Consider the following 25,956-nt stretch of genomic DNA (forward strand, 5'->3'; position numbering starts at 1 on the left):
TGGAGGATTTATTGCCAGTGGAAGTGGCTCTCCACAGGAAGGGGAGGTGGAAAGGGGAGGGACTGGGAAGGTATTCTTCCCCTGAAGTCCTGCCATCAAGTCACCCCTCTGAAGTCAAACTGCTTCTCTCCGGCATTCATCTGCTTCTTCTCTTCTCCCCTTCTCTGCTCTTTGCCAGTGGCGCCAGGGGTTTTTATGGGTGCAGGATGTGGGGGCAGGGTGGGCCATGGGTGGTTTGGGAAACGGCAACATTGGAGTGGGAAAACAGGAATACATGTTCTCACTTTGGGCCGCGGGCACCAGGCTTGAGGGTGGGTCTTTGCCAAGGACGCCCACCCTTTTCTGCCTAGAATTTCTCTGTCTCCTGTCCCTAACACTGAGAAGAAAGAATTTGACCAAAGGGCGTAAGACAGAGTGAGAGACCCAGGCAAGTTTTAGAACAGGAGTGAAAGTTTATTTAGAAAGTTTTAGAGCAGAAGGCCAGACACAGTGGCTCACGCCTGTAATCCCAGCACTTTGGGAGGCCAAGGCGGGTGGATTACTTGAGGTCAGGAGTTCGAGAATACCCTGGCCAACCTGGTGAGACCTCATCTCTACTAAAAATACAAAAATTAGCCGGGCATGGTAGCTGTAATCTCAGCTACTCAGGAGGCTGAGGCACGAGAATGGCTTGAACCCAGGAGGTGGAGGTTGCAGTGAGCTGAGATCGCGCCACTGCACTCCAGCCTGGGAGACAGAGCACAACTCCGTCTCAAAAAAAAAAATGTTAAAAAAAAAAAAAGAAGAAAGTTTTAGAGCAGGAACAAAAGGAAGTACACTTGGAAGAGGGACAGTGACTTGAGAGATTCAAGTGTATGGTTTAACCTTTGATTTGGGGTTGCATATGCTGTCTTGCTTCTGGGGGGTTGCCTTCCTTCTCCCCTGATTCTTCCCTTGGGGTGGGCTGCCCGCATGCACAGTGGCCTGCCAGCACTTGGGAGGGGCCACATACGCAGTATGTTTACCAAAATTGTACTCTTGTTCACTTGAGGCATTCTTCCCTTACTAGTTGAGTGTTCTTAGAAGAAGCTCATACACCAGTTAAATTCTACCATTTTCCCTCCTAGTGCGCATGCTTGAGCCCATTCGCCCAACTCCTAAGATCTTATCGGGAAGCTGCTGATCACCAGCTTCAGGTGTTCCATCTATTGGGAGACTGCCTTTCCCTGGTACCAGCTGTGACCAATTACTATTTTAGAGAGACAGTTTAATAACCATCTGACCCCCACCTGATGGTTGCCTGACCTTCCTGGTGGTGGTGGGCGGGGAGTGGGGGGGACCCTCTTCTGCCCTGCTCATGTCTGACTAGCTATCTGCTGTAACACTTCCACTCTTTTTTTGTTAAAAGCACGTATCTATGAGGCAGGAGGTAGAAGCTACTTCCCATACCCCTAGGCTAGAAGTATCCCTTCAAAAGCAACTGACCATTTGGGGGAAGAAGCCTTAGTTTTCATTATCCACACAATTGCCCCATTTCTGCACTTCACTAGCCAAACAAATCACTTGGACTCATGTAACAGACACGTGTGACTGTATCCATAATAGGTTCATTGCCCATTGCACACGGCAAGTCAATACGCCGAGAGGCCAGGTTGCAGCAGAGAAAGTAGGGTCACCAAAAGAGGAGACAGGAAGAAACCTTAAATCTCTCTCCTTGTGGCATTTGGGACTAGGGTTTTTAAGAGTTTAGGAGTGGGCCGATGTGTTGGAGATGGTTGATTGGTTGAAGAGTGCACAGTGAAGTCATGGGACAGGGTGAAGCTGTATTTTCATCCTGATCCCCTTTCTCTGTGGGGGTTTTCAAACTGAAATGTGGTAGAATTGGGGACCTGAAAAACAACTTAAGTGATTCTTAAACAAAAGCGTTCTGATTGTAATGTCAGAGATCCCATCTAAAGGAACAACAGGGATACAAATCAATTCCTACACAATCTTATGACCCTAATGTCAGAAATCCTATCTGCAGGAATAATGCAGATGCAAATGGTCAGGATCTAGTGCTACGTGACTTTGAGCAACAAGGAAGTGGGCCAACGTGCAACCTAATTAATGCTTAATTATAACTATATGTCTGCCCAGAACCCAGCACGCAATTCTTGTCAACCCTGTGAGGGTGGTTTCATGACTCTCAATGGCCTACCACTTTCCACCTAGTAGGGCAAACCTGCCTTGTCTATCATTTTCCTTGTAATAAGCCCATTCTCCTTGTCAGGGAGTGGTATACAGGTGATAAGCGAGACTTCGTGAAAAGGCTACGGAGCTTGTAGGGCAAATCATTTGCTCCTAAGAGACATCAACAGGACAAGATAGTCTTTTCTTATCCCAGATGTTACCAGTCCTTAGTGGATTGATGCCTAGAACTGCAGAGCTCCTTGGAAAACTAAGCCCAGGGCAACCTAATTGATGCAGATGTGAAATCTGTTCAAGTGACCTCTAGCAAGTCACTGCAAGTGACTGAATACAAAATAGACTGTTGCAAGAAAAGAGCAACTTGCAGAACAATATGTATAGTATGATCCCATTTATATAGCCAGATAGATATAAATACATAGAGAAGCATTGAGAAGCTCTGCAGGAATGCTGGCACTGGTAACCTCTGGAAGCCACAGAAATCAGGGTTTCAACACTGTATTCTATGTATATTTGTATTGTTTGAAGTTTTTACAATAGCATGCATGCATGTGTTGCTTATGTAATCTTCTAAAGATTTTAATTTTTATAAGTACACATGGCTTCTCCTTTATCTGAAATGTGTACTAGATGATGAAAGCATTCTTCTAGGAGAAAATAAGTTTTTGTGGCCAAAAAAATTATTTAAGTTATTTTTGGTTTTTTGGGGGTTGCCTCCATCTCACAGCTTAATCATCAGTCACATTAACCTTGCAGCTCAGCATGCCCTGTTTGTCAGCAGACCTTCCTCACTCATAGGGTAAGCCATAGAAAGCTTATGGGTATCGGTTCATTTTGCCTGGGATCAGGGTCTGGATTATGAAGCGGGACATGTTGATAAACCTCTTCTCCAAAATCAGGTCAATGGGCATTCGGCTGATATTACCAGAATGCTGGCTGGCCGTGTACAGCCTGTCTCAGAGAGTGGGCTGTGGCCCCCACGTTAGAACAACCTGCCAATGACCACATTAGAACCTCCATTGTTAAAATGCAGGTTCCTGAGCCCCATCCCAGATCTGAATCACAATCTCCGAGCATCAGCCCCAAGAACCTGAATTTTGTTGTTACACGCAGATAAAGTACGAGAACCACTTCCTCCATGGGTGAACTGAACTTACCAAAATAGTCAGTCCCGAGGGGCAGAGATGGCGTAGGTGCCAGTTCTTCTTTCTCATCCTAGATGCTCAGAGTCAAATTCGTGGCTCAGCAATAGCCAAGTGATTTCACTGTGGGAGGACAATTCAGAGCCCTGTTCCAGGCTCCTCACATTGATTCTCTCTGTCTTCTTCCACTCTTCTTTGTGGTCTTTGATGTCCCCTTGTGAGCTACGAAAAGACTTTCTGGGACACGACAGGATAAAAAAATAAATAAGTGCAAGCAGCCATTAATCTTCACACCAGTCCTAAGATCAGGTACTATCATTAACCCGATTTTACAGATGTGAGGGACTGAGGCTTAACGAAGGTAAGTAACTTGCAGGTACGGGTATCCAGCTCTCTAACTCCACAGCCCATGCTCTTAAAACCCTATTACTTGTCCCTGGTGGAGGTGAACACTGGGGGCCCTTTCATATAGGACTAGCCCTTGGGCTGCAATCTGAGCGGAAAAGGGAGGATGAGGGCATACTTCGAAGCTTCTTTTGCATAACTGGCGCTGGATTTTCACTGAGACTTTACGTTACAGTTTTGTTTTTTTTTTAATTTTGAAGGTGCTTTTATGAACACATGAATAAAATATTTGTGTCACGTTGAACCTTGTCTTATTTTATGCATGTATTTATTTATGGGGGGGCACAAGGACTCATCTGTGGTGGTGCAGCCACTGTAAATAAATTAGCGAAACTACTTCACGTCAACTTCTGTTCAGTACACTTTAGTGATGGATCAGAGGAAATTAATACACGTTTACAAAAGCCCCTCCCGCAGTTGTTACATATGCCTCAGAGATACCAGTTGTGAAAAGTGCAGGTGCACTTACACACATACACACACACACCCCACAAATGGTATCATACAAAAAACATACCTGCAATCTGCTTTGTCCACTTAATTGTATATCTTGGATACAGAACTTGTTTCACTGGAAGGCTAAAAGGCAAAGTCTGGGGAGGCCTAGAGGACACAGGGGATGGGAGGAGGCGCTCTGAGCTGGATGTAAGGTCTCCACCCCCCGCCAGAGCACAAGGTCGGATAACCAGTGGGACTGCCGGCTTGGCTGCCAGGGCCCTCCCCTGCCGAAACAAACGGCTGGAGGGAGGAAGTGTGCGGCTGGGAAGCTCCGCTGCTCTCGCCCGGGTTTCCCATTTCCCCCTTCCCGCGCTGAGACGGCGAGGAAAGTTAGCCCGGAAGTCTGCGCCCGCCTCAAACCCGGCCTGGTCCCAGCCACCGCCCCAGGAACTTCCCCCGCCGCAGGGGCCGAGGTCCAGAGCAGGGATGGAGAAGTGGACCCGCGCGGGTAGACTCCGGGGCGCGGGGGACTCCTGGGCGCGGGGGCACTCCGAGGCGCGGGTGGACTGGGGGCGCGGGTACCGTCTCGCAGCGACCTCTGTCGGCGGCTCTGGGGATGGCCCGCATCTGTCTGCGTGTACCTGGTATACGTGCAGGTACGTGTTCCTGTTCACGTGCAGACTGGGAGGGGGGGTGGGGGGGTCCACACCGGTGTACACCTTTGCATACCTCTTAGCAACTTGAAATTCCACCACGAGAGATATCTTTATTCCGCTATTCCTGTGCATCCGCACGGAGCCCCTAGGGCCATAAATTTGTGTGCAAATGAAATGAGGATGTAGTCTGGGTGCCCCAGGGGGGGTGCCTTGAGTGTGGTTGTCTGTATGCCTCCCTGAGGGTATTTCACTTTCTGCTCCCATCCGCCCCTATGACCGAGTACCTATGAGCACGGGATGTGCACATATTTGAGTCTTATTAGTGGTACACACAGTTTTATCATCTCCCCAGGGCTGTGTCTGTATGAAATGTGCATGGATGTGTGTGTGCACGCGTGTATTCCCACTCGGGGAATGTGGGGAGAGGTGCATGGAGCCAAGATGGGTGGTAAATAGTATGTTTCTGAAATTAAAGGACTAATGTGGAGGAAGGCGCCCCAGATGTACTATACCCTTTGCCCTTCATCTCATCCTGTCTGACTTGGGAAGAACCAGGATTTTGCTTTTAAGCCCTTGGGCATACAGTTGTTCCATCCTGACATGAACTCAGCCTCCCGTCTGACCGCCCCTTGGCCTTCCTTCTTCCTCGATCTGTGGAACCCAGGGAATCTGCCTAGTGCTGTCTCTAAGCACCTTGGCCATGATGTAAACCCAAAGAAATTAGCATCTCCATCTCCTTCCTTTTCCCCACCCAAAAGTCATTTCCTCTTAGTTCATTACCTGGGATTTTGATGTCTATGTTCCCTCCTCGTTATTGATACACACACAGAGAGAGACAAACAAAAAAGGAACTTCTTGAAATTCCCCCAGAAGGTTTTGAGAGTTGTTTTCAATGTTGCAACAAGTCAGTTTCTAGTTTAAGTTTCCATCAGAAAGGAGTAGAGTATATAAGCTCCAGTAGCAGCAACAGCAGCAGAAGAAACAACATCTGTTTCAGGGCCATTGGACTCTACGTCCTGCCCAGAGCAAGGTAAGCACTTCCCAAGCCCCTGCCTCCCTCCCCTCCCTGTGGGCCTGCAGCTGTCCAGGTGTAGAAACCGTTAGTGTGCTACCCCAGGACCTGGCAGCAGGGAGTTGGTGGATTCCTGGAAGCCTCCCTGGTGAGTCACCTGCTGGAACATTAGTGAAAACTTCGTACTTTAGGGACTGATGTACAGTGTCCATTTTAAAAGCCAACTAATGATAACTGTATAGCAAGATCTGTGTGTATGCATAGTTTATGGAAATGTTTGTTTTATCTTATTTTGAAGTGGTGTGTATTGATGTATAAAAGTATATTCCAAAATGTTAATGCCCATCAGTTAAAGGATTGTATAGAGCTAAAGTGAGTGGTGCCTGCCTTACTATTGAAATTTTTAAAAAGCCTTTCATGCATTCCTTAAAGTAATTGAATTCATAATTATAACAATGTTATAAATCAGACTTGCTCCCATATTTGTAATGGTCTTGGTCGTCAGTTGTGATATCAACCAAAATGATAGCTGGGTTCTCCATTCTTGTGGCTTAACTAACTTTGGCCCCACTTAAAAAATGAAAAGCTATTATTGCTTCCTGAAGAGTTTTTAAATCTGTGAGAAGGGGGAAAAAAGGTTAACTTTTACTGTACTGGTATCTGATACTTGCCCAGGTAAAATTCTGTGCAGCAACAATGTCATTTTAACAGAGGGATTACTAAACCCCAGGTGATGACCCACTTTTTCAAACAAGGAATTTCAAGATACTAGATGGAATGTGGGTAACCTCTTAGAGGTTATTTTACTGGAATCTGAAATTGTATGATTTCCATACATTCCTTCATTCTACTAATAAGTCATGGAACCCCCTATGCTGGACTCTGGGGTAAAGTGCAAAACAAGATAGACATGATCCATGACATAAGAGAGTTCACTCAGTGTGGCAGAGAAGACAAACAGTAAAGAAGAGACTGTGTTGTTGCCATTGTAGTAAATGCTATGGAAGGAGGGGAGCAAATAGTGGGTCCTGACTTCATCTAGGCACCATGACACTTTACATGAATTATGTCACTAACTCCTTACCACAGTAGCATGCCCATTTTATAGATCAGGAGTGTGGGGCTTAAAGAAGCCAAGTGACTCACCCAGAGTCATATAGCTAATAAGTGGAAGAGCTGGGATGACAGTTATAGAAGTCTGCCTGGCCCTTAAACTGGGGATCTTTGCATGTGCCACCCATGCCATCTGTGACTATATCTTTTTATTCTTTAATAATAACTACCTTTTCTAATTAAAGGTAACAAACAAAATAAAACTTGAAAAAGAGATGCCCACCCAAGTGTCATTGGCATGCTGATGTTGGCACCAGTGTTGGGAAGCCCTTAGCATACCCCAGGAAGTAGGAGTGTGTAACGTGGGGTCCCTTTGTCCTTCATACAAGGGTTTCAAGAGTTTAGAAAACCTATGAAATTGCACACACAAAAATTTGTTTTAATCATCAAGACTCTCAAACTTACCATGCTGAGGAAATGTGGGCTGAGGGGTAGCACTCCCTAGTATCAGCTGATCGGCCAGAGAGCCAAAGGAGAAGACCCACCACCATCACCTCTCCTGGACAGTGCTCTGTGGTTTCAAATGTAGGTGATACTAAAATGGGAGTCGTTTCTTAGAACCATGGCCAGGGTTCCCTTGACCCTGAAGTGCAGTTCACCTGAGATTGTCAAATGCATCTGAGGCATGCAGAGGAAGTGCTGGGCACACAGCTAGTGGGAAAACCTCAGCGTAAGTGGGTATAAAGAAATCACCAGGAGATGCCAGGAATCTCCACTCTTTGACTTCCAGTGTGCCAGCCTCTGGGTTTTACAGGCCCATGTAATTGCAGTACCTCTGTGCGCATTTCCCTACTGCCTAGAATGACTTTCTTGACTATCCATGATATATAAAACACAGAGATACCAAACTGTTCCCTTAACTCTTCCTCTAGGTTCAAGTTAATATGTTATTAGTTGCCTTCTGTAATATGTTATCTCATTGCCTTTCCCAACAAGCCTTTGAGATAAGTATTATGTCCATTGTATAGACAAAGAGACTGAGGCTCAGAGAGTAACTTGGCCAACAAGTTGCTCCCACTGCTCAACAGCAAATGAGCGGCGGGACCAAAATTCAAGCCTGTGTCTGTTTAACTTCAAGCCTGTGAATGTACTAACTGGTGCCCTGTGCCAGCTAGTACTTTGCTACAGTCATAACCTAGACTGAAGTGATAGCCATGCCCCTAAAACTCCATGCTGTGGTGACAGCACTGAACAGTGTCCAAGAAGGCTTGACTTCTAGTCCTGTCTCTGCCACTCACAAACTTTATAAGGGAATAAAGTACATAGCAAGGTCCCCCTAGGGTTAGCAGCAGTTCTGACAAAGCTGTGATTTGTCAATATTCAGTCACCCAACCCAGGAATGCTCATTTTTAAGGTATTTGATTGAAACAGTTGAACATTGCCCTTCATATAATTTAAAAAAGTGGTTTCAGAACCGCTTTCCTCCAGACCATGGGTGCTCTGCAAGGTGAATGGAGTTGTTTCAGAATGTTTCAATAATCATCTCTACCTCATTCGTAAGTAGCATGTAATTTTTGCAATCTGAAGATTTTCATAAACCCTGGATACTAACCTAGACTGGTTTCTGTATCAGATGGCAGCTGATTTAACATAACATTATGCATTTCATTATTTCATGGTAGATATATGAATATGTTGTGGTCTTTTCCCAATGAACACTTTGATTTTCAGGGGTTCTGGACCCTGAACATGGGTTAAACTAGTGGTTCTCAAGGTGTGGTCTCGGCGCCAGCAGCATCTGCTTCACCTGGAAACTTTCTAGAAATGCATATTCTCAGGCCCTCATCCCTGCTGAATCAGACACTCTGGGAGTGGGACTCAGCCGTCTGTTGTAGCAGTGCTTCCAGGTTATCCTGACAGTCACTCAAATTTTAGAACCACTAGGTTCTCTATATGGGAGAGAGTAATCTTTGAACTTGGAAAACAAGAGAAGCTAAACCCCTACAGGCAAGGGCTGGTGACTAGGTCATTGCCGGAACTTGAAAGTTCGCCTCTGTACTACCTTTCCTGTCCCTAACCCAAGTCCTTCAGTTCTGGGTGCTCCAGCACACACTGCTTTGTGCTGCAGTGATACAGATGTGTGGCTTATCTCCCCAGCTGGCAGGGAGGCATTTAACACACTGACTTAATAAATATTTATTGAGTAAAAGTATTTGCTCCTAGGAAGCAGGATCCAGGTAAGCCCTTTTTTACTCTCTCAACTGCTTCTAGCCCAGTGCTCTTTATGTAGTAAGCACTAAATAAACAACTGCTAGATGTTGATCCAGAAAGTCACATTCCTTCTCTAAGCTTTAAGTTTCTCATCATAAAAATAAGAGGATTGTATCAGATGGCTTGCCTTAGGTCTCTTTCAACTCCACAGCCCCAAATAACCTATGGTTCTCTATCTGGAGATGTTCTTCTCCACAGACTGCCATAGAACTCCTGTAACTTACTTAGTATTTGCTTGACAGTATGGAGAAGAAAGGGGAGAATCAAGATTTTATTTAAAAAAAAAAGTAGCTAGAATGTGTATATGGTTCAGAAAGGTAACAAGAATTATTGACATTCTTTCTTCTCTTCTTCCTTCCTCCTTCTCTTTTCCTCCTTCTCTTCCCCCTGCTTCTCTCCCTTCTTACAGATGTGTCACCAGCAGTTGGTCATCTCTTGGTTTTCCCTGGTTTTTCTGGCATCTCCCCTCGTGGCCATATGGGAACTGAAGAAAGATGGTAACCAGCCTCTCATTATTCTCTGTGGAGGCCCCACTTCTAAGCCAGGACTCTTGGGCAGCCACTGGTGGGAAATCAAACTGAAATGGGCAACCATGCACTGGGTCCTCTAGAGAAAGCCATCACTCTGGGAAAATGCAATGCCATATCTCTCTTTTCCACCTTCATGGTATCTATATTGTTTGGTTTTCACATTGGATGACATTGGTACACTATGGTGGGGAAAGACATATGATATTTTCCAGTAGTACTAAAAACCAGCTGTTTCACACAATTAAAATTCCAAAGTAGAGGATTTGTAAAGTATAACAACTGTGTTCATTTCTCATTCCACCACGATACTGCCCCCTCAGTTGGCACTGTGATGACTTACCTCTGACCAAGCACTTTGGAGGAAGCCTAGGATTCAGACTCACATTGACTTGGGTTCAAGTCCTAGGTCTGTCAATGACTGGTTATGTGACTTTGAGCTGGGTCACCTCTGATCCTGAATTTCCTCAACTGTAAACTGGATGTTACAAAGTGGGTGCCTACCACATGGGTTATTTAATGGGTTAATGAATGCAGAATACAACTCAACAGATAGTAAAGTGAAAGTAAATGTCAGCTAGTATTACTATTTTGGTTGTTTAAAATATCTCTCATGATTCAAGAGATACTTTTTATTATCCCAATGATCAGTAAAAATTATTAGTAGACTAATAGAATAGTTAATGGTAAAATAAGGAGTTCTGCCCATCCTTCTAGTATCTCACACTCAGTAAATGTACATTCTGACCATTGGCTGTACCTGAAAGACCCTCAGACTTTTATCACTGAAGCCAACATCATAATGTTGGCGATTACTATCTTTAATTGTATAATAATTATAGTTAATGTTTATTGAGTGCAGTGTCTCACTTAATTCTCACAAGAGCCATATGAAGTAGAGACTGTCTGTATCCCATTTTATAAATGTTGGAAACTGAGGCCAGAGAGATTAAGTAACTTGCCCAATGTCACATACCTGGTAAGGGTGGAACAGGGACTTGATCCCAATTCTGTCTTGCTTCAAAGCTGGTGCACTTAAATTTGTGAAAACATTTTTACAAGGACATGAAGTAATTTTTTCCCAGGTCTTTGGAGAGCTCAATAAGAGGAAACGGACATAAATTAAGGATGAAAATATTTCAGCTGATGATCAGAAATAACCTTTTGATATTCTGGAGAGTACCATCTTGAAATGGGTACCTGAAAGAAATTTGGGACCACTCCTCTCTTCTCAAGGATTTTAGGAAAACAGAATCCAGCCACCCCTTCTCCATGAGGGTTTGAGAGATTTAGATACTCTCTTAAGTAAAGGCAAAGGCCTGAGCCAGGGGTATATGGCAGATCCCTTCCAACCCTGGGATTGTTAGCGAGCTCAGGAATCTTGGCCCTGGCATATTTGACCCCTTAGTGACTTCTGATTTGGTAAACCACAGAAATTCCAGAAAATCAGTGTGAGAAACTCTCCGAGGTGTGACTTAGGAGGGCAGATGATGCAGTGAGGCTAAGTGCCAGGTTCTTGATGCTTCTCTTCAGCTTTCCTCCTGCAGCTGTTTTCCCTGCTGTTGAGCAAACGTCTTCTAGGGCTTCTGAGCCTCAGTTGGGACAGGAAAATAACCATGCTGTTTAGGTGTCACGGGGACAAAAAAAAAAAAAACACAAGAAAAAGCCAAAAGTGCCGCATGGTTTTACATCAGCACAGCTACTCATTTCCCCAGAGTTGGACCCCAAATGCTTTTGACCTCTTATTTTTGTTATCCATTCAGTCCTTATAATCCTATTGATGTAAAGTGAAAACTTTATGTTCTACAGTGCTTTACATCTGGAGGCCAATAACAAGAACCACCATTTATAAAGCATGTAAGAGCACTGTGTTAAGCTCTTATGTGAATGAGCTTATATAATCCACATATCTACCTTCTAAAGCAAGGGCTAATATTTTTCTCACTTTAAAGATGATGACACTGAGGCTTAGAGTAGTTGAATGTCTTGCCGAAGGCCACAAGACTGGAGCAAGGGCTAGAGCTGCTTCTAAATCCAGGCCTCTGCTACTCCAAAATCCAGGCTCTCAACCACTGTGACTCATAAACTTGAGCAGGCATCAACACCATCTGGAGAGCTTAAAAACTATATGACTAAATCCATCCCAGGGTTTCTGATTCAGCAGCTGAGAATTTGCATTTCTGATCTATTCCCAGGTGATGCTGCTGATGGTGTTTCATCGATCATGCTTTGGGAACTACTACATTAAACAATTCTATTCAATTAATAATTTATGCATGGATAAAAAAATGAATGAAGCTTTGCTATGACACACTCTGAAATACTATACTAAGCCATTCCTCAAAGGCCAGTTTAGACACTAGCATTAAGCATCCCTTGCAAAGCCCAAGAGACAAAAGGTCTGAGCTGTAGCCCTTGTACTTCTGACTTGATGTGACCACGCTTAGATCCTTGGCCTCAGTACCCTTCTTCATTAAATGGGAAGACTAAGATCTACTGGACTGCTTCATAAAAGTGTAAGATAGCGAAAAATAACAATAATAATAATACAGAGAGAATGAAAATCTCCATTGGTGATTTAAAACAGAGGGAACTAAATCCTTAAATATCCATGGAAAATTGTACAGAGAGTTTCTCTGTACAGTTGGCTGACTCCTCAGTCTATAAGTAACAATAACTAACACAGAATTTACTGTGTGGCAGACACTGTGCTAAGTACTTTACATGCTTTTTTTTTTTTCATTTAATCCTCAGTCAAATGTATGGCAGATACTGTTATTATTATCATTTTACAGATGAGGAAACTGAGGCTCATGATAATTAAATACATTGTTCCAAATCCCCCAGCTGGTTAGTGGAGACAGGATTACAGTCTTGGTTAGTTGTTCTCAACATCCTGAGCTTTTAATGACTATGTTATTCTGCTAAATATTGTACCCTGCCGTATTCTCTATGAAACTGAAATTGTGCTGGACGTTTCTCTCCCCCAGACCTTTGGCAAAGAGTATTGTGCTGTTTGCAGTTTTTGGTATACTAAGGTGTTTCCAATCTACTAAATAATCAAAGGTTACTATTAAGGGCAGCCTTCCAGTCAATGAGTCGATGGCAGCTATAAAACTCTTTGTTTCTCTTTTCCTTGACCTTGAGCCCAAGCAGGGTCTAATGCCCTGAGATCATCTCAGCAAGCATTTGCCAAATACTTGTTGTAAACAAGGTTGTGTTTAGGCAATGGGGATGCCAAAAGGGTTAATAAAACACAGTCCCAGAGTTCCTGGAGCTTACAGCCTAGTTCTCCACTTCCTGTGCATTCCAGTTTATGTCGTAGAATTGGATTGGTACCCGGATGCCCCTGGAGAAATGGTGGTCCTTACATGTGACACCCCTGAAGAAGATGGTATCACCTGGACCTTGGACAAGAGCAGTGAGGTCTTAGGCTCTGGCAAAACCCTGACCATCCAAGTCAAAGAGTTTGGAGATGCTGGCCAGTACACCTGTCACAAAGGAGGCAAGGTTCTAAGCCATTCGCTCCTGCTGCTTCACAAAAAGGAAGATGGAATTTGGTCCACTGATATTTTAAAGGACCAGAAAGGTAATTCTATGCCCTTGGATAGTATCAGTTTTCTCTTTCGTTTATAAGAGTTAAAAACAACAACAACAACAACAAATTGAAAAGCCAAGTCATGATAAGTGTAGTTAATGAATATCAAGTCTCTTATTGATGTTAATTGATGCTAACCTCCATTTTCCTTTGCTTTCCTGGACCCTTTGGGTTATCAACCATCAAAATCTCATATTAAGGGAGTTTCATGGTCAGTCTGAATGTTTAGCCTGATGTTTTCTTTAAATAATGGTGATATTATTTAATGGCTAATGGAAATTAACCAATAGTGTATCACTCTGCACTGGGGTGATAGCCTTCAAAAATGAATGCCTCTGCCGGGCATATTAGGTGTGTAGTGTACTCTGCAGAATCAACACCCCACTGGGACCCTCCCAATCCTTATGGAGCTACCCAAGAGGGAACACATGGAAGAACTTCACCCTGTACCATCTGGTGACCTGTGATTCATCACAGTCAAAACCTTTCTGCAAAAAACTCCTAAATATTGAATTTTTGTTCTTTTCAAATCCAGAACCCAAAAATAAGACCTTTCTAAGATGCGAGGCCAAGAATTATTCTGGACGTTTCACCTGCTGGTGGCTGACGACAATCAGTACTGATCTGACATTCAGTGTCAAAAGCAGCAGAGGGTGAGTGAAACTGCTCTGGTTTCTCAGCATTTTGCTAGAACTATTTCATTAAGAAATTAAGGGCAACCTCTCAGTGACCTATCAGTTAATGATAAGGGGAAAAGCAAAGTCAAACCCATGTTTTTTCAACCACCCTTCCTTGTCTACATTGAAGAAAGAACGTGGAGATTTTAGCCAATTGCTTGAATAAATATATGTGTTAAGGCAGGATATTATTGGGAACTGAGAATAGTCTCTGCTGTGTTTGAACCCACTCATCCAAACTGCCTGGCCATGCTTCCTGAAGGCTCATAGCACCAAAGAAAGTGATAAAAGGAGAATTCAAAGCTACAAACGACTTGCTGAAATTGCACCTTGAGTCAAAAACAAGAGCTCCAGGGCGTAGATCTTAGGGGCCCTGAAGCAGACTCCAAAACTCGATGAGGCCTCCCAAAATTTTCCCAGGGCCACCTCAACTCCTTTTACTTCTGCTGACATCACTAATCTGAAGTTCGCTGTTGGTCCAATACACTTGGACTTTCCATAAAAAAGCAACTTCCATAAATACAAGACCTATGTGTTAACCCCCATGTGGCTTACTTTAATCATCACCTAAGCAAACCCCAGGTGATCATCCTGACTTTACCATTATTTCACTGAGTAAATTAAGCATTGGGGTCTCACTTTTTCATCTTTAAAAGGAAAATGCTTACTAAAGAAATGTTTCTCCAAGTGCATAAAGACATAATCAGCAGAGGAATGGTTAAATAAAACATGGTACACTATACTCTTGCTTAATGTGCAGTCATTGAAATGGATAACCCAACCCATATGTTTTGTCATGGAGAGCTCCCCATAATATGTTCAGAGGGGAAAAGGATGGTTACGTAATCATATGTATACAATTTGATCCTAGTTTATAAAAATAAAATCTATATGTATATTTATAAGTAAAATATATATAGTGGATCTGTATAGTGTGGGGATATATATAACATGGATTATATATATAATGTGTGTGTGTGTGTATATATATATATATATATATAAAATGTGGATAAACAATTATCTTGAATATTCATTGAAAAAGTTCTGGCCAGGCACAGTGGCTCACACCTGAAATCCTAACTCTTTGGGAGGCTGAGGCAGAATGATTGCTTGAGGCCAGGAGTTCAAGACCAGCCTAGGCAACACAGTGAGACCCTATCTCAGAAAATACTAAAAATAAAAAAATTAGGTGGGTGTGGTGGCACACACCTGTAGTCCCAGCTACTTGGGAGGCAGAGGGAGGGGATCACTTGAGCCTAGGAGTTTGAGGCTACAGTGAGATCTGATTCCACCACTGCACTCCAGCCTGGGTGACAGAGCAAGACCCTGTCTCTTAAAAAAAAAAAAAAAAAAAAAGAGAGTGAGAGAGAGAGAGAAAGAAAAAGAAAAAGGAAGGTCTGGAAGGGTACAACAAGCTATTATTAGTACTTACACCTGCAGAGAGCAGTTAAGGATGAAGGAGACATACACTTCTTTCCTTTATATGGATCTTTATCATCTTTACTTTTATAATTAGTGTGTACTGATTTGTGTATTGATTTTATAATTAAAATGGGAAAAAATGAATTTAAGTTTTTAACATGGGGGTTTAATAATCAGAGATTCTAGATCTAAAACAAACAAACAAAAACTTCCATATTCATTTAGTACAGAGACATGTAAGTGCTCTTGAAGCTCAGCTTTTTCTCCTGGGGAGGGCAGTTTCTTACCCTCTGGGTAGAAATCAGCCCAGTTGGAGAAAGTGTGTCCTTGGACAACAGTTGAGGCCTTACCTGCCTTACTGGCTACAATCACTAGGAACTCTCTCCCCAGTGTGTAACACAGGCTAATTTCTGTCTTTGACTTCAGCTCTTCTGACCTCCAAGGGGTGACGTGCGGAGCTGCTACACTCTCTGCAGAGAGGATCAGAGGGGACAACAAGGAGTATGAGTACTCAGTGGAGTGCCAGGAGGACAGTGCCTGCCCAGCTGCTGAGGAGAGGCTGCCCATTGAGGTCATGGTGGATGCCATTCACAAGCTCAAGTATGAAAACTACACCAGCAGCTTCTTCATCAGGGACATCAGTGAGTTTTGGATGATTATATGTGCTCCATAGGGAAAGATACTATTTGTCACATGTTCACAATGCCCCATGCACTGGGGTAGGTGGTTGATAAGCATTATCTCTTTTATTCTGCATCCAAAAACAAAATACGATGTAGATACTGTTATCTGCATTTTAAGGAAGAGGAAATTGAGTCTTAGAAAAGTTAAGCAACTTGCCCCAGATCTCAGATCTTACAGCTAGCAGTTCAAATCCAGATCCGCTCCACTAGAGCTGCTCTTTGCTGCACTTTGATTCAGCTGCCAGATAGTTTCCATGATGAATCCCAGAGCCTAATCAAGCATAATATTCATATTCAGAACCAGGGCTTCCCTACTAATGGCAATTATTCCCAACCAATCTTTCCTTAGCATTTGAAAAGGGACTTCTTTCTTAGAATATAAACCCTTCCAAAATGGACATCTATTTTTTTTAATTGGCAGATAGGGATTTCACCATAAGTCATTTCCTTTACTATTTATTCATTGACCAGGCAGCATGATAAAGTGTAATAGAACCAGAGAACTTGCTTCAAAACTTACGGAGGGTTTGTACTTGGTGGGTGGAGTCTAGTTCACATAGGGTGGCCAAGGAAGGCCTCTCTGAGGAGGTGACATTTAGGTGACACCAAAAGGAAAGATGTCAGTTGTGTTAAGAGCAGAGGAAAGCATATTTGCAAAGCACCTGCTAGGAGCCATGATCTTTGTGTGGAGCAGAGCCAGGCCTACAGAGCCCAACCACACACCCTAGCATGTCTCCCCCTCTTCTTATCTAGAAGACCTAATTGAGGAAGGAGTCTTTGTGAAACTCACTGCTGTATCCTTCATGCATAGTCCGGTGGCTGGAACATAATGGGTGCTCAGTATTTGTGGAATAAACAAGCACATTGAGCATAGAGACAATTGACTATAACTGCTCCAAGACATGTCCTCACCAAAAGCTATGAAAAGACAAAAGAAAGGGCAGTAAATCTATCATCTCATCCCCAGGGAAAGGCTCAGCTCAGTTCCATATTCAGTGCAAAGTGAGGGATTAGCACAGAGAGGGTGGTCCTTCAGTGCATGGCCCATAACCATTAAAGCAGAGGTCTTCTCACTGTGCAGTCCCATCTGATTGTTCAGTGGTGAGGATTCTGAGCATCTCTCAGATCCTGCAATAAATGTGGATCTGAGATGTGGCCATTGAAGAACAACTGCCTTCCCGAGGCACCAGCGTGAGCACCTGCGGCAGAGGTGCCTCACATTTGCCATCCAGGTGCTCACAGAAGTTAAGTAACTATCCAGTGGACTCACAGCTGATCAAAGGTGCAAGTGAGATCATAAGCCAAAACCACTGAACTCTAAAGCCTTATTATGAGAATAAAGCGTGTTTATCATCTTCCACAGTCAAACCCGACCCACCCAAGAACTTGCAGCTGAAGCCATTAAAGAATTCTCGGCAGGTGGAGGTCAGCTGGGAGTACCCTGACACCTGGAGTACTCCACATTCCTACTTCTCCCTGACATTCTGCGTTCAGGTCCAGGGCAAGAGCAAAAGAGAAAAGGTAAGAAGTGATTCAAGTGCAGTATATTCCTTGGTCAGTTTTATGGAGGCCCACCATAAAGTGAGAAGATGAATGATGATAATAACAACTACATCCATGTATCACTTAACAACAGGGATACATTCTGAGAAATTCATCTTTAGGCGGTTACGTCATTGTGCAAACATATATGGTGTGCCCACACAAACCTAGATGGTATAGCCTACTACACATCTAGGCTTTATGGTATAGCCTATTGCTCCTAGGCTGCAAACCTGTACAGCATGTTCCTGTACTGAATACTGTAGGCAATTACAACACAATGGTTTGTATATCTAAACAGAAAGATACAGCAAAAGTACAATATTATAACAATATAGGACCACTGGTCATATATGTGATCCTTCTTTGACTGAGATGTTATTATGTGATGCATAATTACTTTTCTTAGCACTTTTCTATGTGTCTAGAGCCGTGCCAAGGGTTTTGCATGTTTATTTCACTTAATCTACAAAATTAACCCAACAAAGGCAGCTGATGTTATTCTTGTTTTTTTTACCCCTTTTTTGTGGAAAAGAGCCTTTCCTTTTTTCCAGAAACTGTGGCAAGGTAAAGCAAAGCTGTAGCTGATGCAGGAATTTTGTGTAGGTGTTAGCAGCACTGCCCTCACTACGTGCTCATTGGAGAGTAGCCCAACCCCAAGAAAAGGATGGTTGGTAGCCAGTAGTATTATCATCATTTCACAAGTGATTGAAGACTCAGAGAGGTTAAGTGACTTTCCCAAGGTCACCCAGCTAGGAAATGACATAACCAGGACACAAACTCAATCTGCCAGACAGAAAGGCCATGCACGTAACCACTCCACTACCTCTGATGTTGGTCATTGATCTTGGCACTCAGAATTAGTCCTGATAGAGGAGACCTGGGCTCCAGAAGCCTAAAATTGTTGTTTCAACTGAGTGCATGTAATGAATGATAGAACAGGCAAGAGATATCGCACCCAAAATGGATAGCTCCTGGCTGTTCCAGATATTATAAAATTATTTTACTAAACAGAATGCCTACACTTATAGAGGCTAACATATTGGCTTCCCAGCTTCCTCGCCTTACAGCAGAATTCCTTTGCCTGTTGCAAGGTTCCAGAGGCCCTTTTGTACAGCCCCAGACTCCTTTCACCCCACTTTTAAAATCACTGGACAAAGCCCTAATTCAGCATAGCATTTAGCATGTGGTAGAAATTCAGTGAGCTAGTTACTCTCTGGGAAAAAAATTAGGTGGGGAGGCTATCCTGGAATAGATATTTACCTAAATATTATTTTACATCTTGGCAAGTACTTTCCCTATTTAAGATCTGTATGATTAATAGGTGATATCGAGTGCTTCCTATGTGCTAAAGACTTGCTAAGAGTTTGACGTGATTTCTACCTTGAACTACAATTCTATGAAGTAGGCATTATTGTTATCCCTGTTTATAAGTGAGGAAACAGACACAGAGAACCTAAGACATTTTCCTGAAGTTACACAGCTATTAAGTAGCAGTGCCAGGATTTGAAGGCAAGTTTTCTGATGAAATGATCAGGATATGATATTTCTGAATATCTCAGGGATGGCTAGAGCAAATCTGTCTCTTTCTCACCATCAGCTCAGGACTGGGTGACTGGCCATGGGGCCTTGAGGCAAGGCAACTGTGATAGAAAGATGAAAGTTGGGCCAAATGATTTCTCCCTCAAGAGCTTACAAAGTACAAAAGCTGCACCTACATGTGGAGTGTCTGCCAGTAGGTGGTGCAAGTTCTACGCATGCCTCTGTGAATTGCAAGCTCAGTGCCCTAAGACCAAGATGGGCTTGTTTTGGGAGAGTATGCATTGCAGAAATAGGCTCGGCTTACCCTGTGACTATGTTGCCAAGAGGCCTTCACAACTTTCCTTCTCTTCTGCAGAAAGATAGAGTCTTCATGGACAAGACCTCAGCCACGGTCATCTGCCGCAAAAATGCCAGCTTTAGCGTGCGGGCCCAGGACCGCTACTATAGCTCATCTTGGAGTGAATGGGCATCTGTGCCCTGCAATTAGGTGAGCAGGCCCTCAAAGCCCAGTCCAGACCTGCACTCTCAGTGCACCTGGGTGCAGGGATATGATTGGGGGCTGTGTTGGAGAGGAAAGGGGGATGGAGTGGCCGGCACCCAGTTGCCAGAATCAGAAGCATACATTTATTCGCTAACAGATATTTATTTGGTGTCTGCATTATGTAGGACACTGTGCTGGCCACAGGGATATTGCAGGAAAGAAAACAGACCTGGGTTCTGGCCTCCTAAAGAGAAAGGCAAAGGAGAGAGAGGTAGCCAGGAGGCAGAGCATGGCGGACTTGCAAGCTTGCAGGACTCAGAACCTTGTTCTGGAGGCCCTGGGCCCTGAAAACCACTGAAGGGTTTTCAGCAAGGAAGTAACACAATCAGATATTATTTTAAGAAAACTCTCAAGAAAGCCTCTGGCAAGCATGGCACCAGCCAAATTCCAGGCCACATAAGGAAGGCCTGGGCCTTCTGGCATGAAATCCCCGAAACCCAGTTGCCCAGGATCGTATGTTGTGAGAAATAAGAAGAGTTTGCTGTTACAATGTCCCCCCACACCGACTTTTGGCATTCTCTTCCAGGTTCTGATCCCAGGATGAAAATTTGGAGGAAAAGTGGAAGATACTAAGCAAAATGTTTAAAGACACAACGGAATAGACCCAAAAAGATATTTTCTATCTGATTTGCTTTAAAGTTTTTTTTTTAGGATCACAATATCTTTGCTGTATTTGTATAGTTAGATGCTAAATGCTCATTGAAACAATCAGCTAATTTATGTATAGATTTTCCAGCTCTCAAGTTGCCATGGGCCTTCATGCTATTTAAATATTTAAGTAATTTATGTATTTATTAGTGTATTACTGTTATTTAACATTTGTGTGCCAGGATGTATTGAATGTTTCATACTCTCATGACCCGATCCATCAGGATCAGTCCCTATTATGTAAAATGTGAATTTAATTTTACTTATACTGACAACTTTTCAAGCAAGGCTGCAAGTACATCAGTTTTATGACAATCAGGAAGAATGCAGTGTTCTGATACCAGTGCCATCATATACTTGTGATGGATAGGAACGCAAGAGATACTTAAATGGAAAGCTGACAATGCAAACCTGTTGAGAAGATCCAGGAGAACAAGATGCTACTTCCCATGTCTGTGAAGACTTCCTGGAGATGGTGTTGATAAAGCAATTTAGGGCCACTCGCACTTCTAAGCAAGTTTAATCTTTGGATGCCTTAATTTTAAAAGGGCTAGAAAAAAATGATTGACCAGCCTGGGAAACATAACAAGACCCCTTCTCTACAAAAAATTTAAAAATTAGCCAGGCGTGGTGGCTCATGCTTGTGGTCCCAGTTATTCAGGAGGATGAGGCAGGAGGATCTCTTGAGCCCAAGATGTCAAGGCTACGGTGAGCTGTGATTGTGCCACTGCATACCAGCCTAGGTGACAGAATGAGACCCTGTCTCAAAAAAAAAAAAAAAAAGATTGAAATTAAAATTCAGCTTTAGCTTCCATGGCAGTCCTCACACCCACCTCTCTAAAATACACAGGAGGATGACACAGAAACACCGTAAGTGTCTGGAAGGCAAAAGGATCTTAAGATTCAAGAGAGAGGACAAGTAGTTATGGCTAAGGACATGAAATTGTCAGAATTGCAGGTGGCTTCTTAACAGCCATGTGAGAAGCAGACAGATGCAAAGAAAATCTGGAATCCTTTTCTCATTAGCATGAATGAACCTGATACACAATTATGAGCAGAAAGTATGGCTCCATGAAGGTGCTACTTTTAAGTAATGTATGTGCTTTCTGTAAAGTGATTACATTTGTTTGTTTGTTTATTTATTTATTTATTTTTGCATTCCGAGGCTGAACTAATAAAAACTCTTCTTTATAATCATATTTTGGGCATTCTCAGCTGATTTGAGTACTCTGCTTGCAAGTCTACCAGGGGTGCATTTTTTCCCCTATCATTTAAGAATTGCCCTTTCTTGAAGTGATCCCATTCCAAATTTTGCAGAGTTGCTCTTTCCCCTTAGAGTTTTTCCAAAGTAAGTGTCTTCCTGAACTCAGGGGATGTCCCTGTAATCCGACCAGGAAGGATCCTTTGCAAGGGCACTGAACTGCATTGTGACTTTTTTAGAGCACAAATGCTCTCACTTCTTCCACCCTCTATCCTGAAATCGACTCTACTGGTATCCCCAGAATCATGAAATAAAACTCTAACCTGGTACAGCCATGGACATCTCAGCTCTTAGGTCCAGCTCTAGTATTTATTGAGGGTTTGCCATATATATGGACATGTGCTAGCCCTCGGGGTTGGGAAGTTTCAAAAAGCCTTGCATTGTGTCTCCCAAACAGTGCCCACTCCTGACACTGCTTATAAGACAGGATGAAAAGTTAACTTTACTATCATTAAATGCTAAAATGTTCAGGATATATGGTATCCTGGGGTGAGAATGAAAAAGAAGGATCTGTGTAACCCAGCACCATCCAGAAAGACTCATCAGAGAAGAGAGGGTGCCAGCTTTAGGCTAAAGAATGGGCAGGGCCTGCCAATTCCCCTTGGTGCTTCTCATGGAAGGAGCAGATGGTGGGATCAGAGGGAATGCAGTCCAATTTCCTGCTATCCCAAAAATCCAAGTGTACACATTCAGGCTTCCTTGCAATGGCAGGGTAATTATAATAGGGGCGTTTGTTTACATTCCTGATTTCAGTGTCCCCTGGAGCCCTATGCTACTCTGTTCCTGGCCTGGAGGAATGGTGGGTGGCGTCTGTCATTCTATGCCAACCTTGGGAGCATATGGTCCCATGTTGTAAGCCCACACTTGACAGCATATGGTTGTTAATAACAAGTGTTTGTCCCCCTACAGGGTCTTTCATCTACAGTTACCAAAGTACTTAATGGATATTTAATGAACAACACTAACCAGATTTTTAAAAAATAAATAACTAATCACATTTCATAAGCACTGAGAACTGGGACCTTTCTCCAAATTTCTGGCCAGCCTGGGGCAGAGCTGAGATGTTCTGGCTCCCACCATGCCCAGTGCTTTTGCGACATGACCTCTTAGCATTTGATTAATTTCAGTGCATGCAATGCAGAGTTTTCTTCTTTAAAGATAGTCTCCAGGACTGTCCTTTTTATTGTAAATCTAGCCACTACAAAATGTATTAAATGTCTAAGCCAAAGATCTCAGGACTGGGAATCAGAGGAGCAGACGCTAGTCCCAACTATGGTTACGTAACAAGTCTGTTACGTAACCATGTGACCTTGAGCAGGGTCTTGGAAACAGCCTGCTGGTTTTCCAATCAATACTCATTCCCAACCGTTTTCTCCCCTGATGCCCTCTTCAGCTCTAAATGTTGGTAAGTTTAGCGACCACTTTTTCAGCCACCTTTGTTGCCCAGCAAAGCCAAAACACTGAGTTCTGGCCAATGAGATATAAGAAAATTCTGCTGGGAGGGTTGCTGAGAAGCTTTGGCTTTTCTGATGAAAGACAGAGCAATGGCTAGCATCACCCTTTCCTTCCTTCCTCCTCTCTTGAGCGGAAAAAAATCTCGAGAATCTTCAGCGGACACCTTGTGCCCAGCATGAAAGCCATCATGCAAAAACTCAAGCTAGAGACTCCAGGCCAGGCACTGTGGCTCATGCCTGTAATCTCAGCACTTTGAGAGGCTGAGGTGGGCGGATCACTGAGGTCAGGGGTTCAAGACCAGCCTCGTCAACATAGTGAAACCCCGTCTCTACCAAAAAAAATACAAAAATTAGCTGGGCACGGTGGTACACTCCTATAATCCCAGCTACATGGGAGGCCGAAGCAGGAGAATCGCTTGGACCCAAGAAGCAGAGGTCGCAGTAAGCAGAGATCACACAATTGCACTCCAGCCTGGGCAACAGAGTGAGACTTTGTCTCAAAAAAAAAAGAAAAGAAAAGAAAAGAAAAAAGCAAGACTCCAGACCCTCATGGTATCATGGAGCAGCTGAACCAACCACTCTATCTACCTACCCCAGATTTCTTGACACGTGAGAAAGACAGATCCATATTTGTTTCTCTTTTATTGCGGTGAAATATTCATAATATAAAATGTAGCATTTTAACCATTTTCAGGTGTACAGTTCAGTGGCATTAAATACATCCATATTGTTGTGCAACCATCACTCCACCCATCACCAGAACTATTTAATCAGACCCCCATCTATGAAAGGCTGCTGGCCAAGTCAGAAAAAGGACCCATGCCAGCACAGGAAGAAACCTGGGGTTTGGTGTCAGAAAATCTGGTTCTGCCCCTCATGGCTGGCATGGGCCTGGTGAAGACATGGAGCATTCGATTTCCAGTGACATCAGGTGGGGATTTGGTGATACCCTGCTTCACTGACCTCTGGGAGGTGTAAAACAAGTGAGGACATAAACCTGCAGGCCCCCTCTGAAATCTTCAAGTGTCATACCCTTAGGAGTCCATCTCCCTGCTCCCATGCTCAAAAAGAAAGTGAGAAAACTAAGGGCCAAATGCAGCCGTAGAAGATACCTCACTAGGTCCCTAACAACCCTGTGCAGGAGGAATTCTCATTCCATTATTACAGATAAGGAAACTGTGGCCAAGGTCCCTGTTCCAAGGGCAGCCTGAGCATCAGCAAGACTCACCTGAAGGTGGGGAGAGGTTGGGGGATCCCACAGGAAAGCACCTCTACTGTCCTTTCATTCAGTATTTTTGGAGTCCCTGGTACCGTCTCTGTCCCTGGCACCATCCTCAACTTTTTGGATACAGGGGTGAATAAGCCCCTTCCTTCCCATGGTTTCTCATCTCCAAAGGACCAAATGCTTGAATTCTAGGCACTGGAGGCCACTTCCTAAGGATCAAGGGCACTATTACATGAAATAAATAATTGATGGTCACAGTACCTGGCTCACAGGAAGCACTCAGTGAATGGCAGCTATGTCCACTGACTAGCTGTGATCTTGAACAAGTTATTTAACATCTTCGAGCCTCAGTTTTCTCATCCTTCAAATGGAAAGATAGTACCTACCTCATAGTGTGGTTGTGAGGATCAAATGAAATAATGTTCAAAAATTGCTTTAAAAGGTACCTGATCCATAAGTAAAAGCTTATTGTAAAGTAAAATGTACCTGATCCAATAACTAAAAGCTTATTGTTATTAGTTTTATTGTGCTATTTAGAACCTGAAAGAAGTATAATTCTGGACCCTGTGCTTCTTGCAAGGTTTAGGGGATGAAGGGTGGTTTTTACCTGGCCTTGGTGTCTCTGAGAACCGGGTTGGCATGGAGGAATCATTAATCAGCCAGTGGGGATGAGAAAGCTGGTCCAGTCTGTTAGCAGATTTAAAAGCCTCTCTGGTGTAAAATCCCTTTCTTATAAATGAAATCGTCAAAACGTCCCCATATGGGGGTATCAAGATGCCGTGAACCCCATTCTTGCTTTCAGGGCTTGTACAGTCTGGTGAGAAACAGAAAAGGGAAATGGTGGTGAATATAATAAAATATAACCTGGCTGCTGGTTGGATTAAAGATATGGGCACCATAAATATTTCTTTTTACAAAGGTTTCCATCTCCCTGGAGGAGCCCTTTCATTCCCTTTCACCTTCTCTGGATGTAATTTAATTTGGCATAATCCTACCAATTCACCTTACCTACAAATCAGACTTTAATCATCTCTGTTTCATTTCAGTATAGCCCTTCTTCTAGGGCGGCGTTTGGGAACAAAATGTATCTGGACAAGACTTTCTCCAGAGGGTCATATTATACCAAGGAAATGAATTCCCTCTCTCAAGCTCATAAACCGCAAAAATAAAATCAGCATTCTGGCTGAAGGCGGAGGAAACCAGGCGCGCATACAGAAAACCCTCCTTCGGCGGGAAGCGCTGGGCGGAGCTGATTTGCATTTACCTTCACGCAGGCCCGGGTTCCGCAGAAAGCGCAGTGCGTTCTGGCAGCGCGCCCGCCCGCCGCGGTCATGCGCAGCTACTCCACCCGGTGGATGCTAGCGTGTGACGGGCTGCAGGGCCCGGCAGCTGCTCACTAAGCTCCCCCGTCTCCTTTCATAAGGAGCACCATCCCTTCACTTCTATCCATTAGGCTGCTTGCAAAAGGAGCTAACCCGGGCGTGGGGGATTCCAAGGAACTGAATATTCCGCCAGTGGCTCGGGGGTTTGGTGAAGAGGGAAAGTCGAGGGACAAATCTTGGGTAAGCCACAGTGTTCAGTGAGCTTCCTCCTTCCCACGACCAACATACAGATAGGTGTAATGAAGCTGAAATGACAGCAAGAGCAACAACACCTGGAAGGAGTCCAGAGCGCAGGGGTGTGCACT

General features: G+C 43.6%; 1 protein-coding gene and 1 non-coding gene across 2 annotated transcripts; one reads left to right on the plus strand and one right to left on the minus strand.

Annotated features, from left to right (window-relative positions):
* The first annotated feature begins 5,228 nt into the window (after positions 1 to 5,228).
* On the plus strand, positions 5,229 to 21,528 carry LOC100579267 (interleukin-12 subunit beta). Its single transcript, XM_003268599.3, has 8 exons — positions 5,229 to 5,840; positions 9,556 to 9,643; positions 12,987 to 13,262; positions 13,807 to 13,924; positions 15,800 to 16,014; positions 17,420 to 17,577; positions 19,496 to 19,627; positions 20,208 to 21,528. The coding sequence occupies exons 2-7, from the start codon at positions 9,556 to 9,558 to the stop codon at positions 19,625 to 19,627; spliced, it is 987 nt and encodes a 328-aa protein (XP_003268647.1). The 5' UTR covers positions 5,229 to 5,840; the 3' UTR covers positions 20,208 to 21,528.
* On the minus strand, positions 18,145 to 18,270 carry LOC115834063. The gene has a single exon (XR_004029185.1). It is a non-coding gene; the product is annotated as a U4atac minor spliceosomal RNA (small nuclear RNA).
* Positions 21,529 to 25,956: the final 4,428 nt, after the last annotated feature.

The sequence above is a fragment of the Nomascus leucogenys genome, unplaced genomic scaffold (genome assembly GCF_006542625.1).
Source record: "Nomascus leucogenys isolate Asia unplaced genomic scaffold, Asia_NLE_v1 001046F_57741_qpd_obj, whole genome shotgun sequence".
NCBI lineage: Eukaryota > Metazoa > Chordata > Mammalia > Primates > Hylobatidae > Nomascus > Nomascus leucogenys.

Excerpts from the sequence above, each read along its gene's own strand:
- LOC100579267 (XM_003268599.3), top strand. The coding sequence starts at position 9,556 with ATGTGTCACCAGCAGTTGGTCATCTCTTGGTTTTCCCTGGTTTTTCTG. Across the intron at positions 13,263-13,806 it reads TATTTTAAAGGACCAGAAAG|AACCCAAAAATAAGACCTTT; the intron begins GTAATTCTATGC and ends TTTCAAATCCAG. Across the intron at positions 17,578-19,495 it reads GCAAGAGCAAAAGAGAAAAG|AAAGATAGAGTCTTCATGGA; the intron begins GTAAGAAGTGAT and ends TCTCTTCTGCAG.